Consider the following 23,034-nt stretch of genomic DNA (forward strand, 5'->3'; position numbering starts at 1 on the left):
TACCAAAGACTATAAATGACTAATACAACAATTGTTTTTTGCTCTTCTTAGAGGATATTGGATTGAATGAATATTAGATGCATTTAGACCAGGAAAAAAACAGCATTCTTGCTTTCCTTGATAAAGCCAACTTAATATGGTTGAAGATTCCTTCCATGCAGTTTACTTATGGTTGATATGTTAGCTTGTGCTGTATGTTTTGTTGTTGAGTATAGATGTTCCATGCATGGAAAGATTTATTTGCTGTTAGAACTTATTAACTATGATTAATACAACAAGTGAGTAAGGACAACAATTCCTGCTTGAAATAACAACACGTTGTTATAAAACATAAACAGAAATTGCTGGAGCAAATCAGCAGGTATGACAGTATCTGTGCAAAGTAAGCAGAATTAATATTTTAAGGCTGATGGTACACAGGAGAGGTATTTGTGTTCTTTGTTTTCTGTAGTCCTTTCAGTATAACCAGGACTGTGAAATCTGGAAATTGTGATCCATGATCAAGTTCTACTCTTACACATACTTCCTAATCTTCTGCTAACACCATTTTTATAGCTGAAATGTGAATCATTCCTGACATAAACTGACTCCCATGCTCAGATGCTACCATAATAATTTAATTGCCCTGCCCAGAGATCCCAACATTTCCACAGGAAGGTCAATTAGAGCAATTTTCTCAAGGTGATTTCTAGCCTGTCCTTCCACATCAATCAGATCTATGGATAGTTAACCATCTTTCCCATCACTGCTAGTTATCCACTGGCTGCCCACTGAAAGTCTAGTTCTCAGCACCTTCCTCCGAGTTCAATAAATTGATTTTTTTCCAATTCCACCTGATGTTCTAAGTCTTGAGCTCACGGAGTCAAAATGTGGCAATCTTCATGCATATACACTTGCTCAAGTTATCATTTATTATGCCTTAAAAGCATTCAGCAAGAATAATAACAGAAATACCAGAGATGCTGAAAAGTTGAGACGGTGAAAAGAAGAACATTTTATGGTTCAGACCGATGATCTATTGTCAGGATTAAACACGATTTGCCTTGTTGCATTTTATCCCAATCCGACACAGTAGCTTACTTAATAATGACAGATAATCACATGCTGTCAGTTGGCTGTCAATTTATTATAGCTGCAGAAATTTAAACTTTAACATCAGGTAAAAAAGGGAGAAAATACAAAATATGTTTTAAATTAGGACCCACTCTTTAACCCTACTCACAATTGAATTTCCACCCTTGTCAAATTCCCATTTTGGAAACTGTTTCCACTCAATATCTATGACCAGCTCAGTCCATGATGTTTTCCATTACTAGAACTTTTAAATCTGAAACAAAAACAAGCTAATGGAAGCAGTTTTCAACAATTAAGTCATAAATCAGGAATATCTCTAAAAGGGGTTTTTAAAATGTAGGTGCAAGATTTAAGAGGAGCTACACTTTTACTTTAACAAAAACATCTCCCTCAAACTGTCTCTATGTACTCCAAAAGACTTTACAAAAAATATAGTCTTGTTTGTCGAGTTATAAAATTACCGAGTCATGGAGTCATGCAGCACAGAAACAGGTCCAACTCGACTGCACCAACCAGACATCCCAATCTGATCTAGTGCCATTTGCCAGCATTTGGCCCGTATCCCTCTGAACCCTTCTTACTCATGTATCCATCCAGATCCTTCTAAATGTGGTAATTGTAACTACATCCGCTACTTCTTCTGGCAGCTTTTCCATACACACACCACCCTCTGTGTGAAAAAAAGTTACCCCTCATTTTCTTTTTAACTATTTCCTCTCTCACCTTAAACCTATGCCCTTTAGTTTCGATTCTGCCACCCTGGGAGAAATACCTTGGCTATTTACCTTGTCCATGTCCCTCATGATTTTATAAACTTCTATAAGGTTCCTATGCTCCTGGGAAAGAAGCCCCAGCTTATTCTGCTTCTCCCTGTAACTCAAACCCTCAAGTCACAGCAACATCTTTGTAAATCTTTTGTATATCCTGTCAAGTTTAACAAATCCTTCCGATAGATTAGTAACCAGAATTGTACACAGTATTCTAAATGTAGCCTCATCGATATCCTATACCACTGCAGTATGAAATCCCAACTGCCATACTCAATGTTCTGACCAATGAAGTCAAACGTGTCAAACACCTTCTTCAACACCCTGTGCACCTGCGATTCCACTTTCAAGAAACTATGCCATTGCATCCCGAGATCTCATTGTTTAGGAACATTCCCTAAGGCCCTACCATTAACTATATAAGTCTAGCCCTGTTTGCCTTACCAAAATGCCACACCTCACATTTATCTAAAGTAAACTCCATCTGCCACTCCTCGGCTCATTGGACCATCTGAACAAGGTTCCACTGTACTCTGGGATAATCTTCTTCACTTCCTATTTTGGTGTCATCTGCAAACTTACTAACCATACCTCCTAAATCAACATCTAAATCATTTATATAAATGACAAAAAGCAGTGGACCTAGCACCAATGCTTGTGGTACACCACTGGTCACGGGTCTCTAGTATGAATAGCAACCCTCTACCAACTCCCTCTGTCTCCTACTTTCAAGCCAATTTCGTATCCAATTGGCTAGCTCCCCCATCTCCCATTTGATCTAACCTTACTAACCAATCTACCATGCAGAACCTTGTCAAATACTTTGCTGGTGTCCATATGAACAGCTCTGTCTTCAATCCTCTTTGTTACCTCTTCAATTAAGATACAACTTCCCACACTCCAAGCCACATTGACTATCCCTAATCAATCCTTGCCTTTTCAAATGCATGTAAATCCTGTTACTTAAAATCCCCTCCAACAACTTGCCTACCACTGACGTAAGGCTAAACAATCTTTTGTTCCAATTTTTCCTTATAGCCTTCCTTAAATAATGGAACCACATTAGTCAATCTCTAGTCTTCCAGCATCTCACCTGTGGCTATCAATAATACAACCCTCCAAGCAAGAGGCGCAGCAATATATTCCCTGGTTCCCACAAAGTTCTGGGAAACACCTGATCTGGTCCTGAGGATTTATCTACCTTTATATGTTTTAAGACCTACAGCAACTCTCTTCTGTAATATGAACTCTTTTCAAAACATCACTATTTATTTCTCCATGTACCGTAGCTTCCATGTCCTTGTCCACAGTAAATACTGATGTGAAATATTCATTTAGTTTTTCATCCATCTCCTGTGGTTCCATACATAAAGAGCATGTTGATCTTTAAGGGGTCCTATTCTCTCCCCAGTTACCCTTTTGTCCTGAAAGTTCTTATAGAATCTGTTTGGATTGTCCTTAGCCCTATTTGCCAAAGTTCCTTCTTTGATTTCTTGATTTCCCTCTTAAGTATACTCCTACTGCCCTTATATTCTTTGAGGGATTCATTGAATCCTTCTTTTTTTCTCAATGCTTTAATTTCTCACGTCATCCAACATTCCATACACCTATCTACCTTGCTCTTCACACTAACAGCATCATGTTGCCTCTGGAGCCTATTTCATTTTTGAAAGTTTCCCATTTCCCAACTGTCCCTTTACCTGCCAAAAGTGTCCCCAATCAACTTCTGAAAGTCCTTGTCTACCATAAAAATTGGCCTTACTCCAATTCAGAATCTTAAGTTTTTGATTAATTCTATCCTTTTCAATAACTATTTTAAAATTAATAGAACTATGATCACTTGGAGAAAGTAAGGACTGCAGATGCTGGAGATCAGAGCTTAAAAATGTGTTGCTGGTAAAGCGCAGCAGGTCAGGCAGCATCAAAGGAACACTCCCTCCACAACGTTTCAGGCATAAGCCCTTCTTCAGGAATGATGAGGTTGTGCCAAGCAGGCTAAGATAAAAGGTAGGGAGGATGGACTTGGGGAAGGGGCGTTGGGAATATGATAGGTGAAAGGAGGTTAAGGTGAGAGTGATAGGCCGGAGAGGGGGTGGGGCGGAGAGGTTGGGAAGAAGATTGCAGGTCAAGAAGGTGGTGCTGAGTCTGAGGGTTGGGACTGAGAAAAGATGAGGGAAGGGGAAATGAGAAAGCTAGAAAAATCTGCATTCATCACTTGTGGTTGGACGATTCCTAGGCGGAAGATGAGGCGCTCTTCCTCCAGGCGTTGTGTTGCCATGGTCTGGCGATGGAGGAGGCCAAGGACCTGCATGTCCTTGGCGGAGTGGGAAGGAGAGTTAAAGTGTTCAGCCACGGGGCGGTTGGGTTGGTTGGTGCGGGTGTCCCAGAGGTGTTCTCTGAAACGTTCTGCAAGTAGGCGACCTGTCTCCCCAATGTACAGGAGGCCACATCGGGTGCAGTGGATGCAGTAAATGATGTATGTGGAGGTGCAGGTGAATTTCTGACGGATATGGAAGGAACCCTTGGAGCCTTGGAGGGAAGTGAGGGAGGAGGTGTGGGCGCAAGTTTTGCATTTCTTGCGGTTGCAGGGGAAGGTGCCAGGAGTGGAGTTTGGGTTGGTGGGAGTTGTGGATCTGATGAGGGAGTTGTGGAGGGAGTGGTCTTTCTGGAACGCTGATAGGGGTGGGGAGGGAAATATATCCTTGGTGGTGGGTTCTGTTTGGAGGTGGCGGAAATGACAAAGGATGATACAATGTATCTGGAGGTTGGTGGGGTGATAGGTGAGGACCAGTGGGGTTCTGTCCTGGTGGCGATTGGAGGGGGCGGGGTTCAAGGGCAGAGGAGCAGGACGTGGAGGAGATGCGGTGGAGAGCATCATCAACCACGTCTGAAGGGAAATTGTGGTCTTTGAAGAAGGAGGCCATCTGGGTTGTTCGGTATTGGAATTAGTCCTCCTGGGAGCAGAAGTGGCGAAAACGAAGGAATTGAGAATATGGGATGGCGTTTTTACAGGGGGCAGAGTGGGAGGAGGTGTAATCTAGGTAGCTGTCGGAGTCAGTCAGTTTATAGTAAACGCCCGTGTTGAGTCGGTCGTCTCAGATAGAAATGGAGAGGTCTAGGAAGGGGAGGGAGGAGTTTGAGACGGTCCAGGTAAATTTGAGGTCAGGGTGGAAGATGTTAGTAAAGTGCATGAACTGTTCAACGTCCTCGTGGGAGCACGAGGTAGCGCCAGGTATAGCTGGGGCTCATGCGGGTGCCCATGGCTACTCCTTTGGTTTGGAAAGAGAAGTTGTTCAGTTCAGTCAGTCGAAGGATGGTGTCAGTGGAAGGGTACTGGTTGATTCAGCGGGAAAGGAAGAAGCGGAGGGCTTTGACGCCTTTGTGATGGGGGATGGAAGTGTATAGGGACTGGATGTCCATGGTGAAGATAAGGTGTTGGGGGCCGGGGAAGTGAAAATCATGGAGGAGGAGGGTGTGGGTGGTGTCCCGAACATAGGTGGGCAGTGCTTGGACTAAGGGGGACAGGACGGTGTCAAGGTATGCAGAAATGAGTTCAGTGGGGCAGGAGCAGGCTGAGACAATGGGTCGGCCGGGGCAGTCAGGTTTGTGGATTTTGGGCAGGCGGTAGAAACAGGCAATGCGGGGTTTTGGGACAATGAGGTTGGAGGCGGTGGATGGGAGATCCCCTGAGGTGATGAGGTTATGGATGGTCTGGGAGACGATGGTTTGGTGGTGGGAGGTGGGGTCATGGTCAAGGGGGAAGTAGGAGGTGGTGACCACGAGCTGGCGTTTAGCCTCAGCAATGTAAAGATCGGTGTGCCAAACTACCACCACACCTCCCTTGTCCGCCGGTATGATCACTTGCTCCAGAGTGGTCCCTCACTGACACCTCAGTCACTTGCCTTGCTTTATTTCCAACAGAAAGTCAGGTTTTGCTCCTTCTCTAACAGGTACATCCACTTATTGAATAAGAAAGTTTTAGATTAGATTCCTTACAGTGTGGAAACAGGCCCTTCATCCTAACCAGTCCACACCGACCCTCCCAAGAGTAACCCACCCAAACAGATTTCCCCCTGACTAATGCATGTAACACTATGGGCAATTTAGCATGGCCAATTCACCTGTCCTGCACATCTTTGGACTGTGGGAGGAAACCCACGCAGACACAGGGAGGATGTGCAAACTCTACAGAGACAGTCGCCCGAGGCTGGAATCAAACCTGGGATCCTGGTGCTATGACGCAGCAGTGCTCACCACTTAGCCACCGTGCCGCCCTGTACACCCTTTTCTTGTACACACTTAACAAATTCCTACCAATCCAAGTTCTTTAGACTAAAACAGTCCCATTCTTACAGGTATCTGAGATCTCCCTACATATTTGCTTCTTGATTTCCCACTGACTGTTGGGGGTATATGATACAATTCCAACAAGATTATCATTCCTTTCTTATTTCTCAGTTCCACGCACACAATGTCTCTAGAATATTTCCCTGGTATATTCTCCCTAAGTACAGCCATAATGTTATCCCTAACCAAAAATGCCACTCCCCCTCCTTTCTTGCCTCCCTTTCTATCCTTCCTATGGCATCTATACCTTGGAACATTAAGCTGCCAGTCCTGCCCATCCCTGAGCGATGTTTCTGTAATAGCTATGATACCCTAGTTCCATGTTCCCAACCGTGCCTAAGTTTATCCACCTTACCTATCAGGCCTCTTGCATTGAAGTAAATACAGTTTAGTTTATCAGCCTTGTTTTGTTTTCTGCCAAGCACTTATCTGCCTTGACTATTTAATTTGCTTCCCCTTACCTAGTGTGCCAGCCTCAGCCTTTTCTCTGTTATCACTATTGCTTTGGTTCCCACCCCTCCTTACTAGTTTAAAGCCTCACAAGTAACACTAGCAAATTTCCCTGCAAGGATATTGGTACAATGGGACCCATCCCTCTTATACAGCTCATTTCTACCCCTGAACCGTCCAAAAATGTAAATCTTTGCCCTCTGCACCAGTTCCTCAGCCAAGCATTCATTTGCTCTATCCTCCTATTCTTACTCTCACTAGCGCGTGGCACTGGTAATAGTCCAGATATTACTACACTCAAGGACTTACATTTTAATCTCCTACATAGTTCCCTCCATTCTCTCCACAGGACCTCATCCCTTTCTTTACCTATGTCATTAGTACCATACTAATAACCACTGGCTATATACCTCATGCATTTGTTCCATTACATCCCTGACCCTGCCACAGAGACAGGCAACATATCATTGTGGAATCTCTTCTGCAGCGCAGAAACACGTCTGTTCCTCTTACTCATGAATTGCTAAAGCCCTGCCATTCTTCTTCCTCCCCTCTTGTGACCAGAATCACCCATGGTGTTAGTCACCCTCCCCTTTCAGAATATTCTGCACCTTCTCCAAGACATCCTTGACCTTGGTACCAGGGAGGCAAAACAGCATTCATATATTTCACTCCAACCAGAGAAATGTCTGTCTGTGATGGCCGCCTGGACATGACATTCAAGCAAAGGAAACAGAACAGCAGTACCTTAGAAAATAGTAGAAGAGTGTGACATCTTCCAGATTCAATGCGCAGCAATGGTTTGACATGCTCTGCAAGTCATCAACCCAGCAGAAACATTCGATCTATAGGGAAAGCATCGTGCCTCTGCCCCAAATATATTGATACCACTCCTGTCCACCTGCAACCTGTCCTGCTTGTACTGGTCCAATCTTCCCTAGAATGAGTCCCATGTCCCAGGAATCTGAATCCCTCCCTCTTACATCTTCTCTGCAGCCAAGTATTTATCTAGTTTGTCCCATTATTTTTACTTTTGCTAGTAAATGGCACTTGTAGTACTTACTAATCTTGAGGTCCTATTTTTCAATTTATGCCCTAATTTTCTATATTCTGCTTTTAGGACCTTGTATCTATTTTTTTAATCAAATTGTTGGTTCCGAAATGTATCAATAACTGAAATACCGATAACCATTGGCTATTCACCTCATGTATCTGTGCCATTACATTCTTGACCCTGGCACACAGAGAGGTAACAGACTGTGAAATCTCTTTTGCAGCACAGATACACATGTCTGTTCCTCTTACTAATGAATCCCCAATCGCTATATCCCTGCCATTCTTCTTCTTCCCCTCTTGTGAACAGAGTCACCTGTGGAGCCATGGACTTTGCTTCTGTTGCTATCCCCTGAAAATCCATTTCCTCCCAGAAAGTTTCTGTTTGAGCGTGGGGATAACCACAGGGACAACTTGCTCATGTCTGCTGTGCTTGGTGTTCGCCTATTCCCTTTCTGCCTGTACTATCTTTACCTGTGGTGTGACTACCTCACTGAATGTGCTGTCCATGACAATCTCAGCATTGCAGATGCTCCACAGTGAGTCCACCTGAGCTTCAGCTCTGAAATGCCACAGCCAGTAGCTGCAGCTGGACATACTACCTGCACACATGGTCACCAGGGACACACTGGAAATGTCATGACTTCCCACATAGCACAGGACGATCATGAGGACAAATCTGTTCTCTTAAAGGATAGTAATTCTGTGGAATTCTCTTCCACAGAAGGCTGAGGAGGCCCCGTCACTGTATATATTCAAGAGAAAGATTTATTATAGATTTTAAAAGCATTAAGCATTATGGTGAGAAAGAAAATATGTGACATTGAGATGGAGGATCAGTCGTGATCATATTTAATGATGGAGCTGGCTCGAAGGGTCAAATGGTGTATTCCTGTTCCTGGTTTCTAGTTTTCTAAATCAATCAAACAATGCAATAATGTGCAACTCTTTCATGGTGCAGGAAATTGTGAAGAACAAAGGGTCTGAAACACCCATTGGGACTAGTTAACCATGTGGGACTCAGACTAGCTGACTACATGGTACTCTGGGACTTGCTGACCACATGCTGCTTTGGGACTAGCTGCCCATGTGGTACTCTGGGACTAGCTGACCACGTGGTACTCAGGGACTAGCTGACCACGTGGTACTCAGGGACTAGCTGCCGACGTGGTACTCAGGGACTAGCTGCTGACGTGGTAGTCTGGGACTAGCTGACCACGTGGTACTCTGGGACTAGCTGACCACATGGTACTCTGGCCTTGCTGACCACGTGCTGCTCTGGTACTCTGCTCACACGCTGCTCTTGCTGCCTATGCCTGCTACTGCTCTGGGATTTGCTTCTAGGACTAAGGGGAGAGAAAAGGAAAAAGAGGAAAGAGAGAAAAAGAGAAAGAAAGAAAACGAACTGACAGAATTGAAGAGATCTGTGAGTATGAGTCACAAAATAAAACTGAAATGACAGTATTCCGAATTTAATTTTGATAAAGGTAATTTCCAGAGCTAAGCAATGGACCGCCCAACAGAGAACAAACATTCAACACTCTCAACAAGAGTCAGACCATGTACCGATGTGGCACCTATGTTGAGTAATTGTCAGCTTGAACATACAATGAACATGAATGATCAGATATATTGCCCCAATCACAGACAGCAGCATACAACTACAGCAGCAGTGCTTTCACTAAAAGTAATGGATCAAAAGGTGTGATCTCACCACCTGTACAGACCATTTCTTCCAGAGATTCAGCAATACCTTGCAATGAAAATGGATCAACAAGGAGCAGGAATACAGTTACCATAGTGATAGCACTTCCCACATGAATGAATGACACTCCCCAGAGAAGAAAAACTACCTTGGGAATGAGCAGATATCAGATAAACAGCCAATAATATTGCAAATACATGTCATTAGGAGACTTATGACTTAAATACTCTATATCCAATGCCTGTGTAGACACTGATGAAAGTAGAACTGACTAGATGTGACAGATTTGTTAATGAAAATGTCATTTTTGACTATATTCGGTAACTTGAAACTGCAAAGGATGCATATTTTTTGTACTTTTTTGTGAAAAGGGAAATGTTTGGAGTAATGAAAATGTATTCAGTACAGTATACAGAGGAACCTTGAATATCCGAATGAGATGGGTTGGCACTATTTCGTTCGGATAACATTATTTGGATAACTGATTCAATGCCACTCCTCTGGGACTCGGAGTTTTCTGAAGTTTCCTTTTTCCTCACACTGCCTGCCTTGCTACCTCTTGCTGTCTCAGGGTTTGTTTCTGAGCAGACCCACACTCGTGTGTAAGGGACCTTCCGCTGTTTCACTTCAATGGGATTGACAGAGTGAGCACTTGTTATGTCCGCTCCCCATTCTGTGGAACATTTTGTGGTTCAGATCGCTTACCTATTGTCAGGACTAAGCACGATTCGCCTGGTTGCACTTTATCCCAATTCGACACAGTAGCTTACTTAATAATGACAAATGACCACATGCTGTCTGTTGGCTGTCAAGTCATTATGGGTGCAGAAATTTAAGCGTTAACGTCAGGCAAAAATGGTAGAAAATACACAAGATGTTTTAAATTAGCACCCACTATTTAACCCTACTTACAACTGAATTTCCACCATTGTCAAGCGTCCGATTTGGACACTGTTTACACTCAATATCTATATCTAGGCAGCAGCACACCGCGCAACAGATCACAGCTCTGTGCCCCCGCATCCCCGCACCCCCTCCATGCAGTATGCTCATTATGACAGATATAATTTGCAGAGCATGATATAAATTACCAAAGACTATAAATGACTAATACAACAATTGTTTTTTGCTCTTCTTAGAGGATATTGGATTGAATGAATATTAGATGCATTTAGACCAGGAAAAAAAAACAGCATTCTTCTTTTCCTTGATAAAGCCAACTTAATATGGTTGAAGATTCCTTCCATGCAGTTTACTTATGGTTGGTATGTTAGCTTGTGCTGTATGTTTTGTTGTTGAGTATAGATGTTCCATGCATGGAAAGATTTATTTGCTGATAGAACTTATTAACTATGATTAATACAACAAGTGAGTAAGGACAACAATTCCTGCTTGAAATAACAACACGTTGTTATAAAGCACAAACAGAAATTGCTGGAGAAAATCAGCAGGTATGACAGTATCTGTGCAAAGAAAGCAGAGTTAACATTTTAAGGTTGGTGGTACACAGGAAAGATATTTGTGTTTTTTTTGTTTTCTGTAGTCCTTTCAGTATAACCAGGACTGTGAAATCTGGAAATTATGATCATGAACAAGTTTTACTCTTACACATACTTCCTAATCTCCTGCTAACACCATTTTTATAGCTGAAATGTGAATCATTCCTGACATAAACTGACTCCCATGTTCAGATGCTACCATAATAATTTATTTGCCCTACCCAAAGATCTCAACATATCCACAGGAAGGTCAATTAGAGCAATTTTCTCAAGGTGATCTCTAGCCTGACCTCCCTCATCAATCAGATCTATGGATAGTTAACCATCTTTCCCATCACTGCTAGTTATCCACTGGCTACCCACTGAAAGTCTAGTTCTCAGCACCTTCCTCCGAGTTCAATAAATTGATTTTTTTCCAATTCCACCTGATGTTCTAAATCTTGAGCTCACGGAGTCAAAATGTGACAATCTTCATGCATATACACATGCTCAAGTTATCATTTATTATGCCTTAAAAACATTCAGCAAGAATAATAACAGAAATACCAGAGATGCTGAAAAGTTGAGACGGTGAAAAGAAGAACATTTTATGGTTCAGACCGATGACCTATTGTCAGGATTAAACACGATTTGCCTTGTTGCATTTTATCCCAATCCGACACAGTAGCTTACTTAATAATGACAGATAATCACATGCTGTCAGTTGGCTGTCAGTTTATTATAGCAGGAGAAATTTAAACATTAACGTCAGGAAAAAAGGGAGAAAATATACAAGATGTTTTAAATTAGTACTCACTATTTAACCCTACTCACAATTGAATTTCCACCCTTGTCAAATGCCCATTTTGGAAACTGTTTCCACTCAATATCTATGACTACCTCAGTCCATGATGTTTTCCATTACTAGAACTTTCAAATCTGAAACAAAAACAAGCTAATGGAAGCAGTTTTCAACAATTAAGTCATAAATCAGGAATATCTCTAAAAGGAGTTTTTAAAATGTAGGTGCAAAATTTAAGAGGAGCTACACTTTTACTTTAACAAAAACTTTTAATACATATTCAGACAGAAAACATGTATTTACTAATCATATTGCTTTGTCACACTATTGAATGACTATTGAATCAATTGCCTATTTTTGATACCATAAGGATTTACAAGATCTGCTGACAAATGAAAATAAATAGTGTATTAATGGTGATTGAAAATGAAGATGATTAGTAAATGGTAAGCAAATGTAGCTTTGAAGTGATTACTTCAAGCTGTGTATGAAACTGAACAGAGGCTTACTTACATTTGGATGGAGACAAGTAAAGCAAGCAGCAATATACTTAATTTTCCTTAGTCTCATCCAACATAGTAGAATCATAGAAACAGACCCTTCGGCCCAACAAGTCCACACCTACCCTCTAAAGAGTAACTCACCCAGACCCATTCCCCTAGCCTATTATCCCTTAATTACCCCTGACTAATGCACCTAACCCACCTATCTCTGAACAGTATGGGCAATTTAGCATGGCCAATTCACCTATTGTGGGAGGAAACCTGGGAGATTGTGCACACGCCACACAGACAGCCCAAGGCTGGAATCAAACCCGGGTCCCTGGTGCTGTGAGGCAGCAGTGCTAACCACTGAGACACTGTGCTGCCCTGTTAGGGTCCTGTTCAAAAGAAGATAAAAATTGTCTCATTTTTTTGAACTAGTTAAAATAATATTAGAAGTCAACAGATTTTTTGAAATTGTGAGCTTTCTGAGCACTGCTCCTTCATCAGGTGATGGAGCAGTGCTCTGAAAGGACTATTAAACTATAACATGGTGTCATATGACTTCTGACCTTGTCCACCCCAGTCCAATATCGTCATCTCCACATCATAAAATAACGTTAGTGATGATAGGCAATTGCATATAAATCATAGCTGAATAGGTTTTGAAGTCATATTGAACTATTAAACTACAGAGTCTGAGAAATGGAACCGAATGCACCAGCTGTATTGTGTTTATCTTTTCCAGGAGAACATCAATATCCGGAAACTGGAAAACAAATACTGGGTCAGCCATGCTCGAACAGATTGCAATGACTGAAAGGTGGGTGCTTCACTGATACATAGATCTACAAATGTGTATTTTCTGATATATTCACATATGAAGCTGTGAATATATGTGCATTATGTCTCAATCAGCCTTAGAGAATAGAGGACCAGTAATATAGTGTGATATACTAACAGAGTAAATGCTTTAAGTTAAAAATGCAGATCCTTTGCTCACTCCCGAGAGGATGAGGGTTGATATATTAACATGTTAGTTTTTTGTTTATGCCCATTTCATGTATCAACTTTATTTAGGTCCTAAATTTTACTCAGAAATACTTGGATGAGTACTTCACATGACCCACATGGTTCTTTCAGATTTGATATTTTATTAGAGCACAATGCAGTTTTCCACAGTAAAGAAACTCTTCTTCAATAACAAAGGCTTTGCACAGAATTTATTTCCTCCCCATGGTGAATTTGGTGGTGGGTTGTGGGTGCACTTTATTAGGCAGAAAAGCAGCAGACAGGAACCCACCAGCTTTCTGCATCCATCCTGATTAACTCTGGGAAAGGGGGGAGCTTTTTGATGGCCTTTCTCCCACATCAGCCAGTGGCAATTGAAGCCCTTAAGTGGCAATTAATGCCCATTTAAGGCCCGCATCCTGCCAGCATTAGTATTAAGCTAGCTGCAAGGAAGGGTTTGCCATGGGGACATTATTATAGCTCCCACAGTGGGGGTTCCCATGTTCAAAGGCACTCAGTGCCTTTGATCTGACAAGGAGAATTCGGTGGCTTGCTGAGGGATGACCTCCCAGCTCCCTTCTCTCAGAAACCCCACTCTGTCTCTTCTATCTGAGGTTATGTTCCTCGTCAATCTGAGGCATCACATGAGAGTCATACCAGCAGCAGCCACATCTCGATGGCACTCCTGAGTACAGAAGAGCTGCTGACTCAATTGGTCGCAGCTCTTGTCCTGCAGTCCTCAATCCCTAGGAAACCCCATCACAAGTGTGTATAATAACTTAGAACAAGATGCTGTGGGACTTCCTGAGAAGAGTAACAAGGGGCTCTTGCCAGTACCAGCCAGCAGCCATGAGCCTTGTAATTTCCACAATATCCCACCATTTGGATCAGCTTTCTTTTTAGTACAGCTTTCATTGTACAGTTTTGTTCATTTTATTCAGCAGCACCTTCTTCTTCACTCCTTTAAGTATGTTTGTTTTTAAATTGTCTCATATGCAATGTTTCATGGTCAAGGTAGAATAAGTTAATAGGAGATTGGAAAACACTATATTTGTAGAACTAATAGTATGCCTAGCAGATTGCCCTGGATCAGCTAATAACCAAATTCAGAGCTTTGCCATCTCGAGCAAGAGCACCCACAAACAAGTTAGAACATAAGGAGGACAGTGTTATCCACATTATCACTGCACACTGCCAAGCTGTTGGTTATTTCCATATGAACTACAATATCAGCTGAATGTTGCAGACATACATATCAAACAAGGGACTGAGCTATTGCATTGTACAATCCTCACTTCCACCTGCTTTCTCACTGAAAGGCAACCACCCAATTTTACTGGATTCAGTTACTAGCATTTTATTATAGTCACAATATGACAGGCAGATCATGGGAAGGCTCAGAAAGTGCAATTGAATGTTATAATGGTAGATTTTCAACAACATGTACATGGCTGTAACAGCTTCCACTCATAATTACTCACTGTGCTGGCACAATTAGTGCTCTGAAAATAGTGAGAAAATTCTGCATATTAGCATGAATCATCATTTTGTACACCACAGGAATCTATTATTTTAAAGGAGAAAGAAAAGTTTCCTTGCTATATAGATAAACTTGTTGTGGTTCTGTTCGCCGAGCTGGGAGATTTTCTTGCAAACGTTTCGTCCCCTTTCTAGGTGACATCTTCAGTGCTTCTGTGCTGATTCCTCCGGCATTTATACTGGCTTGAATTTACCGCTTCCGGTTGTCAGTGGCTGTTCGCTGCAGTGGCCAGTATATAGGGTCTAGGTCGATGTGTCTGTTGATCGAATTCGTGGATGAGTGCCATGACTCTAGGAATTCCCTGGCTGTTCTCTGTTTGGCCTGCCCTATAATAGTGGTGTTGTCCCAATCAAATTCATGTTGTTTGTCATCTGAGTGTACGGCTAATAGGGATAGCTGGTCGTGTCGTTTCGTGGCCAGTTGGTATTCGTGGATGCGGGTTGTTAGCTGTCTTCCTGTTTGTCCTATGTAGTGTTTTGTGCAGTCCTTGCATGGGATTTTGTACACTACATTGGTTTTGCTGCTGCTGAGTATCGGGTCCTTTGTCCTGGTGAGTTGTTATCTGAGAGTGGCTGTTGGTTTGTGTGCTGTTATGAGTCCTAGTGGTCGCAGCAGTCTGGCTGTCAGTTCAGAAATGCTCCTGATGTATGGGAGTGTGGCCAGTCCTTTGGGTTGTGGCATGTCCTCATTTCATTGTCTTTCCCTGAGGCATCTGTTGATGAAATTGCGCGGGTATCCGTTTTTGTTGAATACCTTGTATAGGTGTTCTTCTTCCTCTTTTGTAGTTCAGGTGTGCTGCAGTGTGTTGTGGCCCTTTTGAAAAATGTCCTGATGCAACTTCGTTTGTGTGTGTTGAGGTGGTTGCTTTCATAGTTCAGGACTTGGTCTGTGTGTATGGCTTTTCTGTATACCTTCATGGTGAATTCTCCGTTCGGTGTTCTTCGTACCATCACGTCCAGGAATGGGAACTGGTTGTCCTTTTCTTCCTCTCTCGTGAATCGGATTCCTGTGATTGTGGCGTTGATGATCCGGTGTGTGTTATGGACATACATAACAGACAACAGGACGCTGAACCTATTAACAAAGACGGCATACTTAAACTACTGGACCTATGCCTCACAACACACTTCACATTCAAAACCAGATATATGAACAAGTTAACGGAACACCCATGGGCTCACCGATCTCCGGACTGATAGCAGAAGCAGTAATGCAAAGGTTAGAAAAAACAGTTTTAACACAACTACAACCCAAACTATGGGTCAGATAAGTGGACGACACCTTTATAATCATTAAAAACACAGAAATAGAGAACACACACCGGATCATCAACGCCACAATCACAGGAATCCGATTGAATATTATCCGATTATCCAGGTTATCCCTGCTTCAGAGGAATAAATTTGTGCATCACTCACAACAACTGCTCCTTAAACAGTCTCCACATATCTGCTGTGTCCTTTCTATGGAACAATTGCTCCCAGTCTGTACTTCCCAACTCCTGTCTGATAGCGTCATAATTTCCTTTTCCCCAATTAAATATCTTCCTATAACTTCTCCATTCACTTTCCAAGGCTATGCTAAATGTGAGGCAGTTGTGATCACTTTCCCACCACGAAATCTGACATCTGTTCTGGCTCATTGCAGAGCACCAAATTCAAAATGGCCTCTCCCCTCGTCAGTCTGTTTACATACTGAGTAAGGAAACCCTCCTGAGCACACCTGACAAAAACGGCTCCATCCAAACCATCTGCACTTAGGAGGTTCCAGTCGATATTGGGAAAGTTGAAATCACCCATAACAACAACCCTGCTACTTATGCATTTTTCCAGAATCTGCTCACCTATGAGATCTTCAATCTCTCTACTGCTATTAGGCGGTCTATAGAAAACCCCCAATGCGGTGGTTGTTCCCTTGCTGTTCCTAACTCCCACCTATACTGACTCAGTAGACAGATCTTCCTCAACAACCTTCACTTCTGTAGTGTGATGCACTCTCTGATTAGCAATGCTACACCCCCTCCTCTTTTCCCACCCTCCCGGTTCTTTTTAAATCTTCTAAACCCTGGAACATCAAGCAACCATTCCTGCCCTTGTGAAACCCATGTCTCTGTTATGGCCACAACATCATAGCCCCAAGTTACTGACCCATGCTCTAAGTTCATCACTCTTATTTCTGACACTCCTTGCATTAAAGCAGACACACTTTAACTGATCCCTTTGTTTCATCGCGTGAGAAACCTTCCTGATAGATTCAATATATCCTATCACTGTCCCACCTGCAATTGACCCCCTCTCAAACATGTGGCTCTGATTCTCAACCCCCTGCCAAACTAGTTTAAATCCTCCCGAATCACATGAGCAAATCTCCCACCCAGGACATTTGTGTCGCTCCAGTTCAGGTGCAACCTTTCCTTCATGTACAGGTCCCACCTTCCCCAGAAGGTATCCCAATGGTCAAGGTATCTGAAGCCCTCCCTCCTGCACCAGCTTTGCAGCCACGTGTTAAACTGCATTCACTGACTGTTCCTCATCTCACTATCTCGTGGCACCGGTAGCAAACCTCTCTGCTCTTCAGCTCCCAGCCTAACTCTCTGTAGTCAATTTTCAGATCCTCAATCCCTTTCCTGGCTATATCACTGGTGCCAATATGTAGTATGATTTCTGACTGCTCACCCTCCCCCTTCAGAATCCTGTAAACTCGATCGGCGACATCCCGGACCCTGGCACCAGGGATGCAACATACCTTCCTGGAGTCCCGTTCCTGACCACAAAAACTACTGTCAATCTGTCTAACTATTATGTCCCCTACCACTAGCACTTTTCTATTTTCCCTCCTTCCCTTCTGAGCCACAGTGCCAGGCTCAGTGTCAGAGACCGGACAACTATGGCTTTCCCCTGGTAGGCTGTCCCCACCAGCAGTATCCAAAATGGTGTACATATTACCTATTAACACGTTCGCACTGAAAGGACTTTGGAATTTCTGAATGTAGGCTGTACTGTAAATATTATGAACATTCGCATTTTACAATAAGATTGTACATTGCTGAATCATTGGTTACCTGAGGAATTGTTCATGGTAGCTTCATTATTATTCCTGCACTGGAGCCAAGCTGCCACATTTGATATACTTCAAAGAAAATACTCTTAAGCTAACAAATCAGTAAAACTCCAATGGCAAAGAGTCAAATGGAAAAACTTTGTTAGAGAAGAAAATGTTTTAAAACCTAACATGAGCAATTAGTTTCTAAATTTGAATCCAGCACTTGACAGCACCAGCTAATGTTACCCACAGAATTATCATTAGTGTTTCACTTTCATATCCTTTGCATTCTTCAAAGATTCTTTCAGTTAACAAGATGATTTTCTGCAGCTTTATTTTTAATCAGCTAAATGAGGAGGAGAAATAATAAAGGAAAAATATGCTCAAAAAATCAAGGCAATGGAAGAAACAAAACAAAATTGGAAGTGTGTAATAAAAATAGACATGTCAGAGATATGTGCCAGAATTAATGTGGCCGTATGGCCTAATCCTGCTCATATTTATTGTGTTCTTATGCCAACTCCATCAATGCCCATATGTTTCCACCTTTTGTTTGGTCCTATTAATGGACTCATTTCTGTTTTAGTGTCCAATTCTATAAATGCTACACACTGAAGGTGTTAATGTACCTTTTCTCTTTGAAAAAATCCAGATGGATCCAATGCGTGTTATCGAGACTTTTGTTTTTGTTTCAGGTTTTCAAAATATATGCAGGGCCTTCTTTTCCTTTTGAATTTTGCTTTCTATGGCTTCTCAGCTCAAGAAATGTTTCACATTTGCAGCCATTAGCTTTTAAATGTGTCACAATCCAAACAAGATAAGGCTGAAGCATTTACAACAATCTTCAGTCAGAAGTTTCAAGTGACTGATCCAACTCAGCCTCTTCCATAGGTGCCCAGTGTCGCTGATACCAGTTTTAAGCCAATTCAATTCACTCCAAGTAATATCAAAAAATAGCTGAAAGCACCAAGTATTGCTAAGGGTATGGGCACTGGCAGCATTCTGGCAATAGTCGCGTGCTCCAGAACTTGCAGTGACCCTAGCCAAGCTGTTCCAATGCAGTTACAACACTGGCATCTAGCCAGCAATATAGAAAATTGCTAGGTATGCCCTATTCACAAAAAAAACTGAAGGCTTCTTACACACTACCTTCAAAATCCACAACTACTTTCATTGAGAAAGACAAGGGCAGTGGATACTTGGGAACACCATCTGTAAGTTTCCTTTCAAGCTGTCATCCTGTTTGAAAAGTTATATTGCAGTTCTTCATTGTCACTAGGTCAAAGCCAAGATGTCCTTCCCTAATGGCATTGTGATGTCCCTACACTAAAAGGACTGCAACGTTTCAAGAGAGCTGCTCGCCAAAACCTCTCAAAGACAACTGGGCAATAAATGCTGGCCCGGCTGGCAATGTCAATACCCCACCAATGATTTTTTTTTAAATCCTGAGGTTGGTACCAAGTGTGGGTTGCATTTTCTGCTATTGCAATTAAGAATGCAAACTTCCAGAAAGTAGACTCACAGCTGGCTGTCTCCACATACTCAGAATGGCAGCGGGCTTTTTGATGCCGTAGGTCAATCAGATGGAGGCATCCTCACTAGCCATTGCTAAAGGGTTGCACTGAAGGCTCTCAGAGCCCTTAGGGGCAGTGAAGAGAAGGCAAAACTCTTCCATAAGCCTAGTCACTACTGAGGAAGTAGTCTTTCATCCATATGGCTCTGTCTTTGTGAACTGGAGCCTCCCCAAATGGTCCCCGACCTGTCACCAGAGAGCTATCTTAATTGAGCATGGCATCTCAAGAAATGATGGGGAGAGGCTTGTTTTGAATCTTAGTAAAACATCAGCATTGACTCAAAATATTCCCGAAAATTGAGCTTTAATTTAAAGGATTAGTGTAGTGCCTTCACAGAGCAGGCAGCTAATCTTGTTCCAAGTTCACCCTTAGCAGGCCTCCAGCAATCGGGAATGCATTGTGGAGTCATCTCAACACATTCCTCTGCTACTTTCCTGGCATCATTCCCAGCCCTAGCATCCACCCACCATCAACCTTGCTTTCCTAAGCCAGGAAAGTCCACTAGCTGGGCCACTGACATTGCTGAAGTCATCATTTGAAAACCTGATGCTGAATTTCCTCAGATTTTCAGTTGTACCTTGCCAGAAGTGCTACAGAAACCCTGTTTACATTTCTGCTGCATTTCTGGTGGTAGTATGGCAAACTTCTGGCAGTCACATTCTGGCGAGAGCTCTGAGGACATTCAGAAGATTTTATATTACCCATGACATTGGATGAGAGCAGACAAAATGTCAGATGGAGCAGACTGACAGATGGCCAGCATGATAAAAGGAAAGGGACATAATTGTTTAAATTCATTATAATGATACATTTATAATCAACCTCTTGGTTGAACTAGACAAGGCTGTAATATAATTTTGCCAATAATGTTCTTGACAGGAGTTTAAAAATTTCAAAAACAGTATTTTTTGTTAGACTATATAGAAACCAGAACACCTGAAAATCCCCAAGCTGCTAATAAGATGTCACACTTCCACTCTGTGTTGGGGAGCATGGATAAAGAGTTTAAATTAAGAAATTGTTTAGATAATGTTTACCCCAAGTATTCTGAATTCTTTCTACAGCTGTACGTTCAAATAACTGAAAACCATGAAAGACCATCATATTTAATCATTGCTGTTTTACGTAAGACTGAACAGTGCTCTCAAGCAATTATCCCAAACTGTGATTGCTTAGGATTAGGTTTTTCCAATTTCTTAACTCAATGATTTTTTAAAAATTGATCAGTGCCTGTAGCTGTCAATGATGCATTTAACATTCCAGGTGTTGCAGCTAGTTAAATTAAATTTAAGGGAATTGTATCTGAAAATGTAACTGGTTGCAAAATCAATGTTCCCAGATACAAACAAAGGATAAGTTGAAAGAGGGTTTGAGCTCAGTGTCACTGACTCTGAAGTGCATCCCTTTCAACTTGAGTTCTCACATTAGAAGGTGGTAGCAGTTAAATCCCCTGTTGGAGCAGGATTTTCAGCCCCATTCAACAGTTTGCCTTCTTAGGTGGTTGGCAATAGGGATTTTGCCAATTGGCTAGAACATTGGTGGGAATCCTACATTTCACTTCTCCATTCCAAGACAATCTGGCATTTGCTTGAGTTGAACTAATCCCCGGACATGGCAGAAATCCAACCCCTGAGAAGTCACAGTCAATTGGAAATCAACAAATATCTAGTAGCCACCAGGAGCAATGTCCATTGCCAGTATTATACTCAAGTCTTCAGGAGGAATCACTGATGGCTTTGCATAGACCCCCCACCCGTCTCCCCGATGTAGGGATATCAGGTTCCTTGACGCACACACCCACCCCTCATGAGACCACCTGTAAATCCAACAGGGTTTGTTCAGTGGTCTGACTAAGTAGCATGTCCTCCTCCAGCAGTGTCCTGATATGAGCCTTAAGTGGTTAAATAGGAGTCTCAATTTGCCTCTGGACTGGAAGGTCACATGCACCCACCTGCTTAAAATTTGATTACCCTATTACTTTACATTTCCTCTGACTAATGTACCTTACCTACACATCAGTTAACACTATGGGCAATTTAGCATGACCAATTCACTTAACCTGCTCAGCTTTAGAATATGGGAGGAAACAGAGCACCCAGAAGAAACCCACGCAGACGCGGGGAGAATGTGCAAACTCCACACAGACAGTCGCCCGAGGCTGGAATCAAACCAGGACCCTGGTGCTGTGAGGCAGCAGTGCTAACCACTGAGCCATCATACTACCACCATGTTCCTGTCAATTATGTGTAGGGAGCCCCACAATACTGTTAGAAAGAGAGTTATAGGACTTTGATCCAGGGACACTGGAGGAGTGGCAGTTTGGGTCAGGATGGGTTAGTTTGGATTCAATGAGGGGATTGTGCGGTGGTGATGCTGCCACATGTCTGTTGCCCTTGACCTCCTATATGGTAATGGTCATGGTTTCTAAGAAGCCTTTGTGAATTTCTGCAATGCACCACGTAGATGGTACACACTACTGGTACTGTGCATTGGTGGTGGAGATAGTGAAAGTTTGCAGATATGATAAAAATCAAAAAAGCATTTTGTCCTGAATGATGTCAGGCTTCTTGAGTGTTGAGTACCACCTCCAGTGATGGACATTGAAATTCCCTAACAAGAGTACATTGTGCTTTTGCCATCCTGTTCTTCGAAGTGATGCTGAACTTAACTAAATTGGGTTCTCAACAGGAGGCTTCCATGCACATATTTGACCTGTCACCATGAGACTTCCTGGAGTTTGGAGTCTCAGAGCTATTCTCTCCTGACTGTATACCACTGTTTGCCTCCTCCGCCAGTGCATTTAATTGTATCCAAGGAATGATGATGGTGGTATTTGGGGTATTGTCAGTATGGTATGAGTTTGGGAGTATGATTATGTCAGGATTTGTTTGGCTAGTCGAAGATTTAGGTGGAAGTGGGTACTGCAAATGCTGGAGGTTAGAGTCAAGATTAGAGTGGTGCTGGAAAAGCACAGCAGGTCAGGCAGCATCTGAGGAGCAGGAAAATGGACTTTTCGGGCAAAAGCCCTTCATCAGGAATGACTGATGAAGGGCTTTTGCCCGAAAAGTCCATTTTCCTGCTCCTCAGGTGCTGCCTGACCTGCTGTGCTTTTCCAGCACCACTCTAATTTAGTCGAAGAGGTAGCTGTCCTGTTTTGGCACAAGCCCCCAGATGTCAGTGAGGAGAATGACAGGGTTGAGTTTACTGTTGTCATTTTCAGTACCTAGGTCAATATCAGCCGATCCGTCCAGTTTCATTTCTTTGAGATTTTATAACAGTTTGATTCAAGTGAATGGCATGCCGAGCCATTTCAGAGAGCAGTTAAGTTGCTGTGCGTCTAGAGTGACCTGTAGGCCACACCAGTAAAGATGTATTTTTCATTCCTAAATGGCATGTGTGAACCAGATGAATATTTACAGCAATAGACAATAATTTCATGGTCATTATTATTCTTTCAATTCCATCTGTTATGTAAATCAAAGCAATGTAATTTATTTAAGCAACACTGACCCTTTGTAAATAACCCTTCTGCTGAGATGGGATTCAAACCCTCGAGTATTTCCTGGTTCTTGGAATTATTAGTCCATGTGACTGTTGAGCATTATCCATACACTATTTGTAAAAGTGTTGACATTAACTTTCATCTGGGTTGGCTTTAATCAGAGTTTAAATCATTTATTTGTTGGAACAGTTTGCCCTAGAGGAACAA

General features: G+C 42.4%; 1 protein-coding gene across 1 annotated transcript in view; it reads left to right on the plus strand.

The window, feature by feature from the left end:
* syn2b (synapsin IIb) overlaps nucleotides 1–23,034 on the plus strand; it is a 392,491-nt gene that overhangs the window by 332,065 nt on the left and 37,392 nt on the right. The window contains exon 8 of the mRNA XM_060835534.1: nucleotides 12,907–12,981. Coding sequence (XP_060691517.1) covers nucleotides 12,907–12,981 — 75 coding nt within the window. The remainder of the gene's footprint in view (nucleotides 1–12,906; nucleotides 12,982–23,034) is intronic.

The sequence above is a fragment of the Hemiscyllium ocellatum genome, chromosome 14, assembly GCF_020745735.1.
Source record: "Hemiscyllium ocellatum isolate sHemOce1 chromosome 14, sHemOce1.pat.X.cur, whole genome shotgun sequence".
In the NCBI taxonomy this organism is placed as follows: domain Eukaryota; kingdom Metazoa; phylum Chordata; class Chondrichthyes; order Orectolobiformes; family Hemiscylliidae; genus Hemiscyllium; species Hemiscyllium ocellatum.